At 44.3% G+C, this 21,828-nt stretch overlaps 1 protein-coding gene across 2 annotated transcripts in view; it reads left to right on the top strand.

Moving 5' to 3' along the window:
* Window positions 1–21,828, top strand: part of necab2 (N-terminal EF-hand calcium binding protein 2) — a 100,079-nt gene that overhangs the window by 48,548 nt on the left and 29,703 nt on the right. For both annotated transcript variants that reach the window (XM_068603589.1, XM_068603588.1), the window contains exons 6-8: window positions 6,123–6,259; window positions 6,713–6,825; window positions 16,131–16,210. In XM_068603589.1, the coding sequence (XP_068459690.1) occupies window positions 6,123–6,259; window positions 6,713–6,825; window positions 16,131–16,210 (330 nt within the window). The remainder of the gene's footprint in view (window positions 1–6,122; window positions 6,260–6,712; window positions 6,826–16,130; window positions 16,211–21,828) is intronic.

Below are 21,828 nucleotides of genomic sequence, written 5' to 3'. Positions count from 1 at the left end.
CCTCTAGTCACGCACGGCCACGGCCTTGCACAATTTCTCAAGCGAAGTCACTTTTCTCATTACATTACCCACCAGTCCAGTGACGTGGCAGCCAGCCCTCCGTCAATCTGCAAACCAGAAGAGAGAGAAGAGCTGGCTGGATGCTAAATGGTTCAGTGTGACACACACAGGGCCAGAGAATTCGTCATCAAGAGATTTGGTCTGGATCTCTGCTGCACAAGCACCAGGCACGCCAACATCTGTACACCACGGCACACAATCGTACCTGGTCAATAAGCCACATGAGACACTGAGGATACATTGTCACCATGCCTGCACTAGAGCTTCAGCTTTAAGGTCATAGATTTGTGGAACAACCTGAAGTGGACACCTACATAGTGACCTCATTCTTCGTCCTCATATCTTAGCGAAAGCATTCGCCTATTGCGTCCTATTTTTAAGCAGAAGGTTTGCAAACCGTTAAGCCGTCATGGATAACATTGTAACACACGGCCAATCTGTCCCGGTTAGGTTAAAGCGAAGGTGTCACATCCTTCGTCCTGCCTCTAACCGGCTTTCTGACTCTTTATACTGTGGTTGTTGTCCTGAGGGGATGGGTTTGCAATCTGTGGATGACGTCATTGGTCCAGTTTGAGATTGATTTTCCAACGACGTTGTCTATTTTCCTGGGAGGTGATTATAGTGGTGTGTTTTCCCATCAGTGAGACTGATCAGGCTTCTTTGGGCTAAGCTCAGGGCGTCCTTCCTGTCAGCGATGGCCGCCTTGCCACACCTTCAGAACGCCTCCTGCTTTCCACTCCAGCACTTCTTCTATTGTAACATTTGGACGCAACACAACAGTCCTGATGATTTGATCATTATTCTTGATTGGGGGTGTTGTACAAGAATGAAAGAGCCACTTGATGTGGCATTGTGTGGCATCCCAATAATACAGCTTGGTGGATGGTGTCTTGGGCAGATGGCCTGACCCTGGGTAGAACTTACACATATAGTCACTATGATTGATTGTGTACACGATTAGATGCAGGAGTAGTACTGTGACAAAGTGGTCAAGTCGGTTATTTGTTTCGCCAAATATGTTTTGCTCAAAATGTTAATGGTGGCCTGGATTTTGTTCAGTGCAACAAATTTTTCAGGGAGGAAATAGCGACATATTTAGGCCTCCCTACGAAGTCACAGGGAGATGGTGGGCGGGTGTACAAAGTGCTAAACATTTACACAGGATATCTTAACCAAAGCACACTGGTTAAGGTTCGGAAAAATAAAACCAATTGTGTATCAAATTGAAGTTAACTCTTCAATATTTAATATTACTATTTAAATACTTCAGTCAATCTTTCCCTTCACTTTAACCCGTAGAAAACTGTGGAACCAAAGTTGTCTTTAGACCTCTTTTTCCTTGTGTTTGAGTCGTTGTGTGAACCCCAAATTGATTCCAACACTTGTATTTATTGTTTGTATTTGTTCAGCAAAGTCTCGGGGAAAAAAATGATATCTGCGAAAAAACCACTTTTACAAGGTATTTTGATAATAACTATGAACATCCAGCATGATATGAGCCCGATTCCCCAAAAATGCCTCCTGGCTCGGTCAATAAGACACCTTTTGGGAAAGATTAGGACCCAAGGAATCGGAATCTGTGAAAAAAATCACAAGAAAACAAAGTGTTGGCCTGTTACGAAGGAGTTTCAGTCAAAAAACTGTCGTTCGGTTCAAAAATAAAAAAATATGATGTATTTTATGCCAAAAGATTGTCTGAAGGGGGCATGCTGGGACTTAAAATTGGCGCGGGAGGATTTTCAAACGGTTTACAAAAGGTTAAAGCACAAGTGAAAAGAACGTTTTGTCATATTTGCCCAAGCTTTTCATCATTTCACAATGGACACGAGACACTGAAAACAGGCAGATCCACAGAGTCGCTAACACAACTGTCAAGCAGTGCTCAAGTATTCATCAATATTCTGCTGCAACATTTTCACACACCAACATAACATTTGTGGAGTGTTTCTGAGAAGATGGATATAGATGGATCCTGTATGGCTGGTTTGGATTGCATTGTGTACGCTAAAGTCGTTCATCAGCCTACGTCCTTATCACCAGCACCTCTCTCCGACTTCTTTATCCACATCTGAGACACTGAAGATGGAATAATTCCCCCTAACTAGACCGACCTCTATAATCACTGATTACCACCCACAACTCCCTGTAATCAGCCACCGCCATCTCATGACGGAAGACTGTGTGTGTGTGTGTGTGTGTGTGTGTGTGTGTGTGTGTGTGTGTGTGTGTGTGTGTGTGTGTGTTGTGTGTGTTGTGTGTGTGTGTGGGTGTTGTCATCCTCAAGATACACATGAGAACTGAAACAAATACAAACACTCTGCACACACTCACAGCCCCCGTGACCCTGCTGACTCCGTCAATTACTCCTCCCAGAACCTTTTTTTTGCAGATCATCAAATCGTCTCCACTCTGCAATAAAAAATTCAAAGAAATAAAAAAAAAAACCATGGCTACAAACGGCCGGGCCTTGAACTTCAGAGCTGTGTGTTGTCTGTTTGTGCTATTAAAAATTAAACCTATACACAATGAAAATACTGAACCTTTGTGCATTCTGGAGAGCTCTGGCATCAATCATCATACAGAAACCCACGCACATCAACACACACACACACACACACACTCATTCCTTCTGCCTTGAACTCTACAAACACACACCGATATGAGCGTGCGCGCATACACACATACCTGCAGATGCTAACAATAAGGCACACTAATCACCAGGCTGTGTTCGGGGAGGCAGCAGGGAGAGACGGTGTATCTTCTCCTGGGTCACTGATCTGTGTGAATTATAGATCACAGCCCTTTCTCCAGCAGGTTTTGTAGCCGGGCCCACGGGGCAGGCCGGGCACAGCGAGAGAGTTAATACACAGGAAGGTACAGGAAGGGCCGAGAGGAAGGAAGCGAACCGTGAGGGGAATTTTTAAAATAGAATCTTCAATTTCACAACAGACACACACACATACACACACACACTACTCACTACACTTTTTAATTGGTCTGTTGTGTTGTGGATGTTCTCCTGCCGCTCGATCACCAACCAGGCAAAGAACCCGACTGCACTGAACCACTGAAGTCCCGTATCAGATGATCAGGCCGTGGTTGCTACTATTAAGTTTCGAAGGTACTGTTTTTAAGGAAGACCCTTGTGTAGACATTTTTATAATACATAGTATTATGTTTTTGGTCTACCATTCCTAAATGCCTTTCTCAAAACAATAGAAAATGCTGTGGTTCAAATTGGACACCCAGCAGTACATTTTGTCACGTCGGCTGCAGGTCACGGTCAGAACCCTCGGGCTCTTGTCCATAGTCATTAGTTGGTATTGCAGGGCTTTTCCCAGTTTAAATTGTGTGCACAACTGGCCTAGAACTGTTGATGCTGGTGTCGCTGTTGAGTCGCTCAATTTAAAGTATACCCCCGAAATTGCCTGAAATTGAAAAGAAAAACTATGTATTCAGCTTCCAGACTGCCCAACAGCACTTCGTCAAATATACATTTCTTCAAGTGTATGTTTGTCGGCCGTATTTCCCAGATTTGCATTTGTCTATTAGAGCGCCCACATTCTCCCATTTTACTTAAAAGAAGTGGATTCCCGTTCAAATCAGCGCAGAGCTCAACAGCGACATCGTAGTATTGACCCGGCCGGCTGATTCAGTCAGTGTAAACGCATACTTAAATACATATATCACTACTCATAAGTACACGGCATCATACCCACACACAGGGTAACACATACAGTACATTAACGGTGTCAACGGCATCAATATCCACAAGGAAAGAAATCATATTTTTTCCCTGTAAAACCGCTTTACAGTTACCACAGTTCCACCAAAGGGAATTCCTCTTCTTTGTTTGTTTCAGTATTGTTTTTGAATAGATGTTGGTGCTTAATCTGCATAACCCTGCCGAGAAAACACATCAGCGTGCTCAATATGCCAAATAAATGTCATGCTGTCTCCACAGTCTTATTTAATATGCCTATAAGTGCCTATAATGGACTCATAATGCAATAATCATAAGAAAACTGCCAACATACCTATTAATCATTTTGTGTTTCCCACATTGGTACTTTAATCACACCAGGGTATTCATCAGGTTTAAAAGGACAAATTAAAAATGGTACCAAAGCTTAATGCTATAATTGCAGTGATTTCTGCTTTATTACATATAGTGTGTGTGTTTTATGTTCGGAGTGGATAAAAGATGACTGGACATCTCCACACACGAGCTGATGAGGACGAGCCTCTTCTATAAAAGTCTGCACGTTTGAGAGTTTTGCGTGTGTCCGCATGTAAAAGCCATCGACGGCGATAACGGAAGGCAACGGGGTGATTGTGCGTCTTGTGGGAGCGCTTGTCTGTGATCAGAGAGCGCTGCAGAGACCGGCTGAGCGCACAAACTTTAATTGTCTCTCTGAATCACTGCACTGTGACTTCCGCCGGTTAGGCTGACATGACCGACTGCCTCCGCTCTCTGGAGAGCACATGTAGTCAATCATGGACCGGCTCTCCGTGTCTCGGCCCTCGAACATGTCGGAGCGACATCTGAAAGTTGAACAGTTATAGTTGGATGCCGTAAGCGCCAAATGTGAACTTTTTGAGTAGTTCCTGAAAGCAAATGGATCGTTCGTTAAGAACTCGTTCGAAACCCTTTGTTTACTTTTGCTACACCTTCAAGCTTTTCCGTTTTCAGACGGCACAAATGCAATTTACAATTGGTAACGGCAGATTGTCCACTTATGGCAATTTGCAGACAGATGCACGCTAAAGAAGGCTTCTAATTTCTAGCTAGCGACAACGCGCAACTGTTGCTCGCAGATTTCATTCCCTCAAGCGAGCAAAGTGAACATAACCCATCGTGAGGTTCGGCTTGGAGAGTGACGTGTATTCTCTGTTCAGGTGGACGTCCCTCCACGCTGCATGCATGTATAGCAACAAGTTGTTTGCTGCTATATTAACGCTCTAACTAGCATACAGAGCACCTTTAAAGACAAGGACCACCACACCAATACATGGTCTAATCCACGATATCATCTCCTGGCCTGCTGTGCCTATAGTTACGGTTGCTAAGCCACAATTTGACAGCCCCCCCGATCTGAGCAAGGCGTATTTAGCAAACAGTCAAACCCCTGAATAATTAAAAGGCGGCGGCGATAAGGTCATAAGCGTTAAAGCAGCGAGCTCCGGTCTTGTCAGCCGGCTGCTGTGACAGTTCACCGTGTTCACACTCGGCGGAGCGGCTCAGGGACTCGTCCACGTCGTCGCCGGGACGTCATCTCTTCTTATCTTTTTTTTCCACTCCCCTCGTTGAGAAAGCGCTCGGGTTAACAAACTTTGAATAGATTTGCTGTCAGGTTGTCACTGCAACAGCTGTGGCGAGTTCAAACTGGTCCTGGGATATGATTGATCACCGATGGGTCAATGCGCGTTGAGCTGAAGGATGTGGACCGAGCCGCGGGGCTAAGTGCTGTTGGGAGCCGTGATTAAGGCTGACGGCTGAAGGGTTAATTGATTTTCAGTTGGTTTGTTCCTTTGTCAAAGTGCTGTTGAGTCGAATAAGACAAGGGAACATTTCAGTCTGGCCTTGTGTTATTCCTGCTGAATTTGGAAGAATATACAATAAAACCACAAAAACAGCACTTTTAATTCCCCAGGGGCCAGGCTGTGAGCCCAGACTAAAAGCTTTCCAAGGTCCTGCCGGTGAGTCAGGAGGGCGGGGGAGGGAGGAGTGGACGAGATGGAGGAGAGGGGAAGACGCCAGGTGTCTATTTTTACTCTTTTTTTTTTTTGCCTTTGGGCATTCGGCCCGTCCACCCCGAGAAGCCCTTCGACCGTGACATGGATGCAAGGAAAAGGAACTCATAGAGATTTGTGCTGGAAAATATTGCTCAGAGGAGCGATCGGACACGGCGAGAGGAACGGCGCTGTGATGTGTCGAGAACGCACACGCGGACATTTCATGGAACGTTTGGCGATAAAGCTTCGGTTTGCACGGTTTGTAAATGACACGCACAATCACAGTGTGTTTTTTGTTTTGTTTTTCCTCTTATTTGTTTGCCCAGGTTTATGAGAGAGGAACCAACGTGGAGCAGTTTGTGACCCGTTTCCTTCTGAAGGAATCAGCCAATCAGATCCAGTCTCTCCTGAGCTCCGTGGAGAGCGCCGTGGACGCTATTGACGAGCAGCACAGCCAATCAGGGTGAGCCAATGAACGGGGTTAGTGTGTCAGGCTGATGAGTGTGAATTGGGGGATCCCGTGTGTGTGTGTGTGTGTGTGTGTGCGTGTGTGTGTGTGTGTGTGTGTGTGTGTGTGTGTGTGTGTGTGTGTGTGTGTGTGTGTGTGTGTGTGTGTGTGTAAAACTTGATTTGTCGGCAGTCTTAATGGAAATCAGGCAGTGTTTTTTTTCAGGTTAAAATGTCACTCACACACAAACACACACACACACACACACATACAGACAGACAGACAGATCTTGTTTATCCCATTTCCATAACCCTTTGTCTTCCTCATTACTCTTCTTCATTCCCTCAGGATACTTTCATTCAAATATTTCATTATTCCTCCCCCACTTTCCTTCAGCCTTTTAAAACTCCCTCACTCGTCATCTTATTCTCTATTCTTCTGGTTTTTCTCCCTCGCTCTGTTTTTCAGTCATCTACCTGCCAAGGTGAGTCCACGGATGTCAGAGAGGCGCAACGAGAACACCGTCCCTGACTATCCCCCCAACAACAGAGTCAGTGCCAGAACCATCAACACTGCCTCAGGTGACAAACACACACACACACACACACACACACACATACTGCAGTAGTGACGGATGAATTCATGGTTGGAGGCCATCCGTCAGGCGCCTGGACTGTACTATTGGCCTCATATTCACAATCCTTAGTGACGGGACATCACTCTGGATGAGCGGAGATACAACTCTGACTTCTGTCTTTCAGCAGTTATTCATCCACTCGACACACACAGTCACACACACACACACACACACACATTGTACTCACCCGATGTGTTTTACTTTCTGTTGTGAAACACCTCAATCAGCAACCTGCACAGGTTTGATTCTGACTTCCTGCAGCGAAAAAACTGGCGGAGGGAACAGAGAGGGTGAGGTTTGGGGAGGGAGAGAGAGGAGGAGGGAGAGGGGGAGGCAAAAAAGAGGGAGTCGAAAAAGAGGAGACGAGAAGGCTGAGGGGGAAGGTAGCGACTCGGTCGGTTAATATATCTCCGAAAGATTTGAAGTCAAACCTTTAAGTATCTATTTGAGTCCAGTCAGCACTTAACACTTATATTTTCTGCTATGTCGTGCTTTTTTTTATGGGGTGCACACGTGCACGTGGGTGTGTTACAGTATCTAAAAAAGACACAAATAGACTTAGGCTGGCGATTCTCTTTCAGGGGGTGCAGGACCCTCATTATTCTCGCTCTGCACTCTCTCTCTCTCTCTCTCTCTCTCTCTCTCTCTCACTCTCTCTCTCTCTCTCCCTCTGATACAGTCGTCCTCTCTCCACCAGCTGGTACAGTTCACACTGCAGCGCACGCCCGCCTTGACACTCTGCGCCCACTCCAACAAACTCGCTCGCTGAAGAAATGACACTTCAGAAGTTGTTGAGATATGGCATCACTTCATCACAACACAAACTTCACAGAAGAAGAGTCGAACGGGGGAAAAAAACAAAAAATGAAATGACAGTTGAGTCGAGGCGTAAAGGACGACGGGGAATCCTGAAAGAGCAAACGCAACCATGATCACGTTTGCTCTTTTATAATGTGGTCATAGTATACCAAAAGTATACTTATCATATGCTATTAACACAATTTTATTACATATATAATGTGCTAACAGTATACCACAAGTATATTTTTGGTATACTACAGTATTAGCACACTAATCGTATATTTTAAATATACTTAGAACACAATTTAAGTGAGCCATCGGCATCTATATTAGCACATACACAGTAATATACTTAAAATGTACTCAGTGTACTTTAAGTTGTTCCAATTTAGCAAAAAAATATACTTAACGTACTTCAAGTTGTACTTAAATAGTATTTAAGTACAACTTAAATATATTTAGTACAGAATAAGCACACTTTAAGTATACTTATGATGAGTATGGCTTCAAATATACTAAAGTGTACTCAAGTATGCTAAGATTAAATACACTTAGTATATTTTTTTCCTGCCCAGACGCTGTTACTGACAGCTCAGTGTCAGGGAAAGGTGCCGTGGTTGCAGCGGGCCGGTGTGTCACTTTGTCAATGGACAGCAGGCTTGGAAACGCACCGACACACTGACACAAACATGAATGATGATGTCACTGATCGCACCATTGTTTTATCTTTTGCGGGATTTAGAGTTTAAGGCCAAATCGTAGGGGGAAACGGTGGCATGGCGGCGGTCTCCCGTCACCGCAGGTGTGTTGAAAAGCAGCCCAATTTGGAAAACATCTACAAATGCCTTTTTGTGAATGGAAGATAAAGCTGTGTTTCTACGAGTGCATCTGAGCGCTGCGAAGCAACAATAGAGTCGTTGTCAACGCCGTTATCGATTAAGTGAGTGATCAGTAGAGCGGAGATTGATCTTCTGTGTTTAAATAAACAGAAGTGTTCAGCGTTCAGAGCTCACACTTCACTAAATCTGTGACTGAAAACCAGCAGACGTGTTTTCTACAGCCGGCCGCAGCATTTAGACTTACTGCACAAATTTGGTTTACAAGCGTTGGACGCCTCCATGAGATCAAGTGATTTATGGGCTCAGTGATGCAGTTAAGTGAGCAGAGTGTTTCTAACACTTACCTTGGTTTCGATAAATCGTTTTTTGTTTCATCAGGAAGACACACACACATTCTCACGTTGCTGTCAGGTTGCTTTGGGCCTGATGGCAGTGATGGCCTTTTATTCTCACACAGCTTTGATACTGACAACACAACAGTTTACTCTTCATCCTATATCTCTTCAAATACATCCTCATACATGAGACGTGCTGCGCTGTGACAAGAGAATCTTTTATTCACAAGTTTTTCTACCGTCCCGATCCCGCCTGCTCACGTTGGTAGTAATTGCAGTGATGTGGTGGAGAAATCATTCATAAATAATAAAATCAAAGAATATGCTGACCCATGTTCATCGGAGCACTCACATGAGTACAGTATCAGAGGCGCTGGATATATTTTTAATGTACGAATGATTCGCTAAAATCAGCCTGGGGAGTCGTGAAACAGCTGTGAGAGGCACGAGGCAACGAGGAAAATATAACCAGGACCAAAAGTTGTATTTACAACCCACGAAAAGCAAGCAGGCTCAGAAACGGTGTCTCTCTGTGTATCCTTGAGTCGATACCGTGCACGTACACACACACACACACACACACACACACACACACACGCACACGACAAGTAACATGTTTCTTGGCCACAGACACATCAAGCTGAAAGGAGGTCCATGAGTGGAAGATCAGGCGACTCTATAAAGCGCGACTATATAAACTGTAACATAAATAAATAGGAACACAAGAAATAAACACAGGGAGAAGAGAATCTCTGGTTTATTGAATCACTAAAACACTGTTTTACAAGTGTTGCTCTATAAAACCACAGAGTAGGTGTGAATGGAATATATTTTTTTTACTACTTACTGTACATTTGAACGTTGAGAAGCTCCAAAGCGTTCTGATGTCTGGATACAATATGAAACTAAAACAGCAGCCAGTCGATCGAGGCTTCAGACTAGAAACGGGGAAATGTGTGAAGGTCCGCCTCCAAACATCCGACGCTCACAACTTAACTTAATAAAATGTAAAAGCTGTTTGTTGGCCGGACGCAGTAACTGCCAGTAAAGCCACAAGCTGACGTTTTGCACAGAGCCGGGTTGCTCTCTCGAACAGCTGAGGTCAATGTCTGCTGCTGGTGGCGTCACCTGCTTGGTAAAGACATGCTTTGTAGCCGTGTCATTTATTTGACTTAATATTAAACTATTCCTTGAATGGACAGTAAATGTGAGAGCGGTTACAGAAGAGCCCATGCTTTAAAAACCACATTGTTACACCGATAACGCATCAAGCAGAGACCTGATGTGCCGCTTTATACCCTCGAGCTTTTTTTCCCTGCTGAATTATTGATTAACCTGTCTTGGAAAGAAGAAAGAAAGACACGTTCTTTGTCGTCCAGTGGTCTGTCTCTCTCTCTCTCTCTCTCTCTCTCTCTCTCTCTCTCTCTCTCTCTCTCTGATCCAGATGTGTTTGTAGAGAGACATGAGCGAGAGATGATGCAGTCCGTGACAAAGCAGTCTAATAAAACCAGACCAAAGTGGTGCCGACTATTAAAGTAGCCCCCACTAAAAAAAGAGAGAATAGAGTATATAATTGTGTAATATCTTGATACAGTCACACTAAATATACATTAAATATACATGGTCTTCTGTATTTCAAATCTTTCTTCTTATATTCATCTGTACCAAATTCACCTGAATGAAAACAATAAAAGTAAAACTGTAGATTCAAACGTCTGAATAAAAAGCTACCGAGTTATTTCCGTGGCCTTAAGGTCATCTGATGTAGATAATAGAGCTTTTGTGTTCGACCTGAGAAAAAGGTGAATTATTATTTCATGATCAGAGCGCATTGTGGAGCATCCTCCTTAATGAAGACAGTGGAGTTGCCTCCAGTTCATTTTCTTCTCATTCTTATTAAAATGAATGTTCAAAGCCTTATTCAAAGTGCATATTAGATATATTCATACAAAAAAAATCATCTCTTATCTGTTCTCATTCAAAACTGCATTTCAAAAAGTTTTGCCAAAACAGTGCACGACACTGACGAACACACTGAAACACACAGGTAGTGTGGCTCAACACAAACATCTTGTTTTAATGAGACGGCTCCCTGCGCAGCAGTGAAAATGCCTCAATGAAGAAATGATTGCAAGTTACATTTCATTCTATACACTTTTTTGGCAGCATACGTTGCATCCCTCTGGCATGAAAACATGCCGTACGTGACAGTTAATGGTTTTGTGTGATGTGCACGGGTCTGATCGACACAACTGAAGAGTATTTTTCTTTTTCTTCATCGCCGAAAGGAAGAAAAAAAGCTTCATGTTGGATGACTCGTTCAAAGACGACGGCTCCAAAAGCCTGCTCAGTTCTTCCTCTTTCAGGGTCCAATCATCTGTTGGGAATATGTGTTCTGCCGGTGGTCGTTACATTTACAGTCTCACAATAGAAGAGGAAGAGGCAAAAGCACTGCTGGATTGCATCGTTCCCTGCAGCGTGATGGGGAATTGAAAGCCCAGCGTTTCCGGTTTGCAGCCTCCAGCGTTCTGATAAAGACATTTGACCCAAACGGCTGAAGGTCTGCTTGATTTCTGCAGCAGATAAAACAATTTATTTGCTGTTGTTGGTTTCATTTTTTTACAGTAAGACAGACTGCTGGGCTTCACAACGCTGCCGGCTTGAGTTTACAGTGAGAGTCAGAATAGATGATGAAGGAGTTCCTCCTTCATCCTTCAGACCACCTCGGACTGTAAGAGAGATATGGGTTTTTAATAGCTGCATATCATGTTGTTGAAATGAAATCATGAGACCAAGTGAGGCTCAAAATGCATGAACTTAAATCAACATTTATTCAAGACCTGACTGATTATGCTTCAATTCAATACTGAATAAATATCCATTAATCGGCACGATTGATCTGCTTATTTTGAGTAAAGATCGGATCGACGCCTTCTCCTCCTCCCCTCTCCTTCTGTGGCTTGTCGCCTGTAGAAAAACCTAAAAACCGTTGACAGCAGAGAAGCTTGACGCCGTCTGCGTTTTGTCTCGAGTCGGGACGAGCCCGTTGATATCTGACTCTCAAAATCCTCTCCCGCGGTCCTGCGGCCTTCCTCCAATAAGCCTGAATGACTCCTGCGCTCCTGAGTCATTCCTTCCTCCCTCATTGTCCTCCTCCACCTACGGCTGCATGCGCTCTGATCAAGTTCACGACAGCACATGCAGAGGGAGGTATGTGTGTTTTCACTGAGAATCAATCCAAGTCTTTGGGGGGGGGGCGAGGCAGCGAGTGGGAGACGACTGAAGGGTGAGAAAAACGAGAGAGCGAGGGGGGGAGACGGAACGAGAGAGCTAAGAATATCCCCCACCAGCTTGAAGTGGAGCAGCCTACGCCATGTTGTTTGCTGTGTGCAACGCTTCAGTGCACATCTGCTCCGAGTGACACTTTGCCGACGAGTTTTAATTGTAAATGAGCTGTAGTTTATTGTTCAGCGCTCGCTCAGGCACGCACACACACACACACACACCCACAGGCACAGGCCTCGGTGTGTGTGTGTGTGTGTGTGTGTGTGTGAGTGTGTGTGTGAGAGCGATCATGTACATCCCTTCACGAGGAACATGTGTGTCTTTGTGGGGAACGTGGATGTAGATTCTTTGACATTATCCATATGTTCCCTTTTTATGTTTCCCAGATACGTTTCCCCCGCAAGCACGAGTTGACGGCTCAGTTTCTGATTCAACTGCGTCGCACAACGTCGCACAACGTCGCACAACGTCAGCCTCGCGAGTCGGTTGAAACCGCGGCGTGTCGAGGCGACTCATTTCAAACGAGGAACCTGTAGCAGGGATCTTAACGCTGCACTAAAGATGTGGAAATTGGAGGCGTAATCAGTCACTTTGCTTTCGGTGAATGGCCTTTTACTTCATTTTACGCTTAACTCTGCGTTTGCGTGAGCACGTCCAGCTGTGCCTGATGTCATGTGACTGAGAAGAGAACGGAGTCGCCGTAGCTGTCAAAAACAGTAGCTGGTATTGGATGCCGTTGATTACGACAGCATACAAAATATTCTGAACCACTGGGATGATGCGTTCATCAATGACAGGACATCTGGTGCTGATGGGCCTGTGTGTATTGTTTTTATTTGGCGACGTGTGTTGCAGTGATCTGCAACGCACTTGGATCCCACATTTTGGGGTTTTGGTCATTGGATGGCATTCCCTGGCAAATTAGTTATTGGCGCCAGTGTGAAGTGATGGAACTGAAACGTTAAGATAACGTTCACCAAATGTTTTGTTGGGAACTGTAAGGAGTTAAATAATAAAAGCAGTGAGCGACCTGAGAGTTCTCTTCAAAAACCACGAATAAGCGGCAGACGTTTAACGCACAGCGTTCACTGTTGAGACGAGCTGGAGACTCCAGCATCGGGTGTGGAAGTCTGACACACACAGACCAACATCACCATGCCGACATCTGCCCCGTTACGCTTCGACACGCAGCCCACAACAGCTTTGGCAATGAACTTTGGCATTTCAAGTAACAGCTACTAGGACCACCTGGTCCACCTGGTCCAAAAAAGATACTTAGCATCTAATATCTTTATATTCTAAGTCATTTTGTAGACTAGTCAGTGGTGAATTTAAAAAAAAAAAACATTACAGCCTCTCACCATGTGCAAATTAGAACACAAAAAAAAGGGTTTTACTAAAAATCATAGCAAAAGGTTCAAATGACGACTCATTTAAATCCGGCAATGTGCAAACATTTAGCACAGAAGTATCAGTCCTGTTGACTGACATCGGGGCTGAAAGCCACATGCAGATGTGGAGAACCTCTGTCGACGCTTCTGTGCGATCGCTGCAGCTAAACTTGGCCCTGTTGAAGCCCCGCCTCCTCTCTACCGCCTCCGCTGACATGGACTGTAACTATTTGGATCGTGGTCCGTGCGTATACTACTCATTATGTGAGTAGTTTCTGTCACATTCATGTCACGTTGCTCATTCTGGTCACATGACATCTGTTGCTTCTGTCCATCCGGGGCGAGGATCCTCCTCTGTTGCTCTCCTGAAGGTTTCTTCCCCTTTTTTCCCTGTGAAAGGGTTTTTACTATCTTTATTTGGGGAGTTGTTCCTGATCCGAAGAATCTTGTATTTGTGATTTTGGGCTGTACAAAATAAATTAAATTGAATTTAAAGATATGATTAATGAAGCTCGAGTGCACGATCTTTATGTGAATCGGACCCCGAGGCGGCGCTGTCAGCGGCCCCTGAGCGTAACGCGAGTAACCGAGGCAGAACAAACGTTTGAGTACTGCGGGGCGATAGTGGCACGACCTATTGTCTCATGATTCATGCAAACACATTTGAATAACCGCAGCTGACACTGAATGGAAAGTTCAATTGGGTGAACGTGGAATAACTCAAACCAGGTTTAATTGAGTCGAAAGTCTACAGAGACCCCTCCTCTCTCTCCCAATCACCTCGCTGTTAGATTCCAAAGCTGCGATTCCTCACACACTTCTATAATTGACCGGGACACTTAACTTTTTAAGTCCACCGAAATGACCACTGGGCTTTAATCTCCAACTGTCTCCATGGTTACGGGCTACGGTTTAGTTGATGAGCATGTGCGAGTGTTTGGGGTGGAGGGAGGCAGCGCCTAATTGACTGGCTGTTAAAGCTTTTAATGAAGAGTGTGCAGCCAACGCTCCAATTAGCTGTGAGGGGTCCATCAGGGGGTGAAAAGAGGATGGCAGCTTAGGAGAGAGGAGGGGGAGGAGGCAGAGGGAGGAGAAGAGGGAGGAAGAGAGGAAAAATAAGGGGACAAGAAGGTGAAGAGAGAGGCGTGAACAACATGTTTTCTCGGAGCTCCTCGGCGTTATCACACAGATAACAGACGCACCGACACCATGTGGTCTCGTCGTGTTCTCTGTCTTCCACAAAGAGGACGCTGGATTTTATTTCTTTTTTTTTTGATCGGTCCAGACCTCAATTTGCGGGAAGATCACGAAAATGCATGATGTATTTGTTCAACGTCTGTTTAATTGCTGAGAACAGAAGGAGAAAATCCACCTCTACAGTGCCTTTTGATTATATTATCAAGGCATTTGTCAGGATACACTCCTACACACACGTTGTATGCATGGACGTACATCAGGTGAATGGAGAGGAGTCGTCATTGGTTTGCTCATAGAGTTTTTACGAGGATCTGTTCCAAGTGGTTTGCTTTGTTGCTCTAGTCGGTTCTTGGTCTTGATGAGTCTCCAGCCCTCCAAGTCCTGGTGTGGTCTTAGTGTCGGTCACGGCTTTGTCTCAGTTCAGGTGTTCTTGACTGCGACACTGACCAATATGTACGAATAAGAAAGCGTCATCAACAAAGCGCGAGATGAGCAAAAGGAATTTTACAGTTCTGTGCAGCAAATGTCACGAGATCAAACTGCGCTGAGGCTGTAGCCTCGTATCGTCCTCGAGAGGAGGCGATGCGGTTTACGCTTTACGATCGATAACACTCAAACAAACCCTGCATTCATCTTTAGTTGTGATCGTCCCATTTTAGAAATCACAATTCCTTATAATGAATTGATAATAACATGTTATAATAGTATAAAATGCCACAAGATGTACCAAAGCCGCACCACCAGTTCAAATCATTTCAACAGAGCTTGATTCCATCTTCAATCTGTCCTGAGCTCCGTTATTCATAATGAAGTATGAAAAAAGCCTCGAGGCAAACGCTCGACGTGCCCCTCGCGCTCTGTCTCGCCTCATTGGTCGTCTTTATTGCGACAAAATAAACATTTTCTGCCAGTGAAATATTGCTAAAAGACCCCAAGCTAATTACAAAGAGCCCGGCGTAGTATCTAAAGCTCACAGCGGAATAAGAGAGCACCTCAAAGGAGCCGGCTTCCCATCATCCCCTTCTCTACTGTCTTTGAACAGTCCAAGTTCCTTCCGATAAACAGATATAATTGCCTATTTATCAGCCTCTCTGGAACTCCCACTTTACATGAAATATTCATGATGAAACAACGGAAATGAAAACAGAGAAAGATGAAGAGGAAAAAGCAAAGATAATGGAGTGTTGTGTAGTACTATTCTTTGTCCATTATGAGAATAACGCCACCATCTGTGGCGCCGCCTCTGGTCCAAAAGGCTAATACCGTATTTAAGTTCAATACGTATGTTTGATTAAATGTAATCCAGCTGCGTCAGCGCGAGTCACGACCCAGAAAGCAGCAACGTATATTCACGTGTTGTGCGTTCGCCGTGTTTAGATGGTGTGCGTTTGTGTGTTGCAGGTGCAGTAGAGGTGAGGAAAGAAGGCCTGGACAGTCAGATCAACCGCCTGGCTGAACTGATTGGACGACTGGAGAATAAGGTAAGAACATGCACGCACTCTGGACTGGACCTCGGTCGAATTGTGAAGATATTTTGTTGGTTTAACGTTAAGCTCACGTTAACCACAACCACGACACAACGTCTCAAAGGCCAAGGCTGGCAATATGCAATATGTTTCTATTTGTCAACAAAAAGAAAAAGAAAAACAACAACGATGGTTTGATTTTGTTGGCAAGTGTTGTCTTTGCATCCAAATCGTGAGATATATTAATTCTCAATGTTCAAACTCAACTGAAACACATCAGTGAGGCACAATAACAGACATGTTCCTTGACATTAAAAACCCTTTAATCAAACGTTACAGCTGAGAACATTTCACAAAAACAGTATTTTTTTTTTACCAGGTTGGTTGATTTAATTCATTTTTAAAAGTCCGGAAAGGGTAAAGTGTAATGTAGTTTAAAAACAGACAAAATAAGCATTCCATCAAGTATTGAGGGACCGACTAATACGTTGATGGTTTCATTGAATTTGTTGAGAATAAGTAAAATAACCGGACATATTCTTTAACACTAATAATGTCACGCTCTACTCAATCCCAAAATGATTGGTACAAGCACCATGACATTCATCAGAGACATTTGCACTTTGCAAATTATAGAACGTGATTGTGCTGGTGCGGTGTGAGTAAAAGGATTAGATGTTCTGCAGAGAATAAATTACATCAATTCTGATAAAAATTGAATTAGACCAGACCCGAGACGAAGCGACTCTGTTGCACTTTCGCTTGCTGTTTGTATTTTTAGCTGCTCTCATCCTTTCGGCGGCCGGCACGACTCTATCAACTACACACAGCACACGCCAGGGGTCTCTCCTCACGCAAATCTGTTTTCACCAAGTTGTCAGCAGGTTGAGGATTTGTCTATCGAAGGCGTTACAATGTCCGAACTGGGCGATGCCGCAGCAGCGCACTGCATTTAAAGATCTGCAGAGGAAAGATGTAGGACATTAAAGAAGCACTGGGTTGGATAAGGAGTTAACTCACAAAAAAAAAGGATGGAGAGGAAAAGCTGGAGGCAGGGAGTGAAGAAAGAGAAGGAGGCAATTAGGGCCTTTTGTCTAAACTACTGCGCGATGTCTTTTCCCTTACCTGCTCCTCTTGTAGCAGTCCTCGTCCCGTGTGCCTCCTCATCCTCCTCCCTCCCTGCCACCATTATTACATCTGTCACCTCATCCCTCCCCTCTTCCTCCTCTCCTTCCTCCCCCACCCTATTTGTCTCTCCGTTCCCCCGCATTGCCTGCGTCCCGTCCGGTACTGAACATGTTAAGGCTAATGGAGCCCCGGCAGACTCGGCTGTCTTCGGGAGAGCGGGACCGCTACAGCAGAAAGAGCTAAGAATAACTAAACACAATGTACTGCCAGGGCCGAGCGGAGAGGAGGGGAGGAGGGAGAGGCAACCACAGGAAGAAAATACAGTATGAGAGGAAGAATAAGACAGAGGGGAGGGACTTCATGCCGGATCAGGTTTTGTAAACTGCCTGTTTGGAATCGACCCTTTGGCTCCGGATGCTAATTTGATACTCTCCTAACAAACAGTTCAGGTTGCTTCACTCAGGCGAGTGACCTGGATGGAAGAAGAGGTGATTGAAACGCCTTCCGCTAAATAATTGTCGAATAATCACGTGTGACGCTGAAGCCCTCCTGAGAGCCCGTTGCTCCTCTCACAGAGGCTGTGAGCACAAAGGCTCTCCGCCTGGCGGGTGACTAAACACAGTAATGTCAGATTTAGACCCGTCCAGACGGGAGTGAAGGCAGGATCTCCGTTTGAGGGATTTATTGAAGTTGTTCTCTTTTTGTTTTGAGTTTATAATGGTGAAGAACGACTTCATTTCTGCGCCAAGTCAGTTCCCGACATTGTCCCAAATAACCATAAAACCATTGTAAACCTTTATCAGTGACTGACAACGAAACGTAAAAGTAAAATGAGTAAAATGAAAGTTCGCCAAAGCTTTAGATGAAAGCACACGAGTTACATTGTAATTATTAGCTAACAATGCGATTCTTACTGGGTGCGTACGGTGGGGAAAGCAAGAGAAGAAGAGGGTAACTACTTTGTGTTTAACCCTCGTATGGTGTTCATTTGTTACATTTTGTCAGCAGGCGTTGTGGGTCTGTTAGGGATTAATTATTACTTCATTTTATTATTGAATAACAGGATTGCAAAATAGATACAAGTCCAAATATTCCATTGAAATGACTCCTGGTATCATTTCTATGTACATTTTTAGTCGTATTTAATTCTTACATTGTCGCAGGGGAACGACACTCGAGGCCACGCCCAGACAGACGGGTGCACCTCTATTGCCATGAAATACTCAGCATATGGTTTTAAAACAATAAATAAATACTGGGGAACCGCGGTGCACAAGGAAGAGAGGATCAGGCCTGATGTCAGAGGAACAACTTGCCTTTCATCACATTGTGAACAACACGAGGAGCCAACATGGACACACTTTCCCTCACTGACTCCTCAAGCGTGAACAGAAGTTGTTCTGGAGTTTTAAGTTCAAATGGCACCAACGCCAGATTTACAGTTCGTAAAAATGAGCTGTGATTAATTCACAGACATGTTCTGTTCGGGTCTGACCTCACAGTCTGTGACGTCCGCTAACAAGTGTGATGTCTCGGTTTCCCTGGAAACTCTGGACCCAAAATCACCTCGACATCTGTGTCCCGGTTTCTCTCCTACGATTTCTTTTGATATTAGAGTTTTAATTAGTGAGCTGGAGATGTGCGGGTCGGTAGACAGTTTCCTTTTCACACTGAGCCAGGCGAGCTGTTTCTAGTCATTATGCTGTTTCTAATCTTTATGCTAAGCTACGATAACTGTATTTGTATCTTTACGTTGTACAGACATGTAACTCTGAGCAGGAAAGAGCATGGCAGCGTTTCCTAAAATGTTAAAATATTCTTTTAATCAAGCTCTAATATTAATCAATCTGACTTTTAGGTTTTTGAAAGCAGGCAACTAAGACAGCTGTCACATACAGACCATTATTATTATTATTATTATTATTATTATTATTATTATTATTATTATTATTATTATATTGTGAAAAGTACAGAAGGAATGATCAACTACAATGTGTCTGCCACATCTCTTGATTCAAAGCATTTTTAAAGGTAGCATTTCAGTTAATGATCAGAGTAAAGAATAAATTGATCATCAATAATCATTTCAGTCATAAACGCATCCACGAAGGAAAATAAAGTGACGCAACGACGGCTCTTTTTTAAAACATTATCCTGTCACGCTGTTATTTTTGAGGTCTCACATGGCTGCTGCATTTTGAGGTGATTTTCCACATTTTCTTTGTGAAAAGAAGAAATTGCTTTGAAAATTACCCTTCCAGTGACAACACAAAATAACACAAAAACACTTTGCATTGTAAAGAAAATAGGTCACCGAGCGTTTATGTGGGAGAGTGTTTTTTGGGGGGTTCCAAAAAATCAGAACTAAAGAAAAGCAAATGAATAGACATTTTTCCCGCTGGATTACATTTTTTCCGAAGGCCCGACAATAAACCGCAGCAATCATATGAAAGCACAAAATGTCTTTAAGGCGGCGTGTTGAGCGAGGCTTTGTCTTCGCCTCTCCACCCGGCCCGGCCTGGTATTACCTGCGTGGATCTGTAGGGGACGAGGAAATGATATTATCACACTCCCTCAGAGTGAATCAGGAATTGTTTACTGACTGAATAATAAGGCGGCGCCGCGCTGTGAGCGATGTGGTGCCTGACGAGATGGAAATAGTCGGTGCCCTGTGTCGGTACCGCCGCTCTGTGATAACACTCTGCCAATCCTGTTCCCTGCGAACCGTCCTCAAAGTGGCAAATTCCTGTTGCCTCTTGTTGCTTTAGGTCTGACTTCCAGATCCCCCCCCCATCCCCTGCCGGCTCCTTCCTCTCCCCCCTGGGAGTTTTGTTTGTTCTCCTGGATACAAAGCATCACTATTTATTGCTCTCTGCGTGCCACAGATGATACAAATGTGTTTCTCAACTGGAAAAACAAAAAAAAAGATCTCGCTCAGGATGATAGAATTTGATTGTAGCTGCACATCAGCTGCTGGTGATACCGAGGCTGAACGCTGACAAGCCGAGTTAAACGCCTTTTTTCTTCATTGATAACTTTAACCACACTGTGGTAATGGAAAACCTTGAAGCGTAGAAGTGTCTTGTCTCTTATCGTGTGCGAAGCATTCAGCTTTATAGTTTTGAATCAGGGCCTTAAAGTATTTAGATCAAGCAGCTTGTGCCGAGTTTAGAAGGCTTCACTTGTTATATCAGCGTGTCAGACATGTTTACTCAAGATTGAGGTAAATAAAAGTATATCTTCTTTATTGACACATATATTTTTTGTATTCTTTATTCAGTGTATATCGGTTGTGCACACAGCACCTTCCCTTTCAGTTCAGCCGGGGGCCAGGAGGCTGTGTCACATTTAGCTAAAAGCTTCCATCCTGGTACACAGTATGTTTCCTGTAGAGCTTTGACAGTAAGAGGAGAGAGTTTTTTTGTGTTTGTGTGTGTGTGTGTGTGTGTGTGTGTGCGTGCGTGTGCGTGCGTGCGTGTGTTTCCCTTGCCGTTCGGTATTGTTCTCAGTTGCCCTGTGAGCGATGCGGACCCTCTTCTTTCATCAGTCACCTCGGTGACAAGGCACCTGCAGCGCTCCCCGTGATTTATTAGAACAGGTTTATGTAACTCTGACGCACAGACACGCAGCGTGGAGGAGACAACTAGAAATCAATGTCTCCTCATCTTCAGTCCTCACAAACGGACACAGAAACACACTGTACTGCAAGCAAGACGCCCGGCTGGCTTCACTGGTGCCTCTCTGGCCTCTTAACTATTCATTGTGTCACTTCAGTGTTGAATGTTGAATATTTAACCGTTCACAAAAAAATCTCCCCAAAGTATGGGCGGTCTCATGAGAGAAAAACTCATAATCTCAGGAGTTGTTCTATATTAGACTTTCCAAAAACTAAAAAAACTAAAAAAGTGTAAGGAATGGATTATACGGGGTTTATCAAACATGACTTTTTACCTGGAACATGCACCGTAACAATGAACTCAATCTACATATCACCCTCCTGTGCATATGTGAGACCATTTTACAATCCTCTGGTTTTAGCATTAGCTAAGGTGGACAGGCGTAGCAACCATAGCTAAGGAGGGGCGGAGCTTAGCAAAAGGCAAATTAGTTCTTGATGACATTACAACGTCCTTTTTGTTTTAGCAAACAGGTTATGAAAAGCGGATTCATCCCCATCAGCTAAAGCTCCTACGTGCTTGTGTTCTTGTACGTTTCGGTCCGTCATGGTGACGTAAATCATTTTATTTCATTCTGTGCTTCTCTTCCCAGCATGCATCCCGCTCCTCTCCATCTCCTCCTCCCATTATTGCCTGTTGAACTGTATCTATCATCCTGAACAGACATCCCACCCCCTTCTGTTCCTGCTCTCATGTCCCGTGTCCACTGATACCTCCCTCGCTTGTGAATGACCGATGTCCGCTTCGAGCGTTTGGCTGTAGTAGTTGCTGTCGTTGGTCTTGTTGATTGACACGTTGCTGCTGTTGTTTGTTGTTGTGCTTCTCCTT

The sequence above is a fragment of the Clinocottus analis genome, unplaced genomic scaffold, assembly GCF_023055335.1.
Source record: "Clinocottus analis isolate CAN_PGR_092001 unplaced genomic scaffold, fCliAna1.0.p SCAF_6, whole genome shotgun sequence".
NCBI lineage: Eukaryota > Metazoa > Chordata > Actinopteri > Perciformes > Cottidae > Clinocottus > Clinocottus analis.
This window is presented reverse-complemented; position numbering and strand designations above follow the sequence as displayed.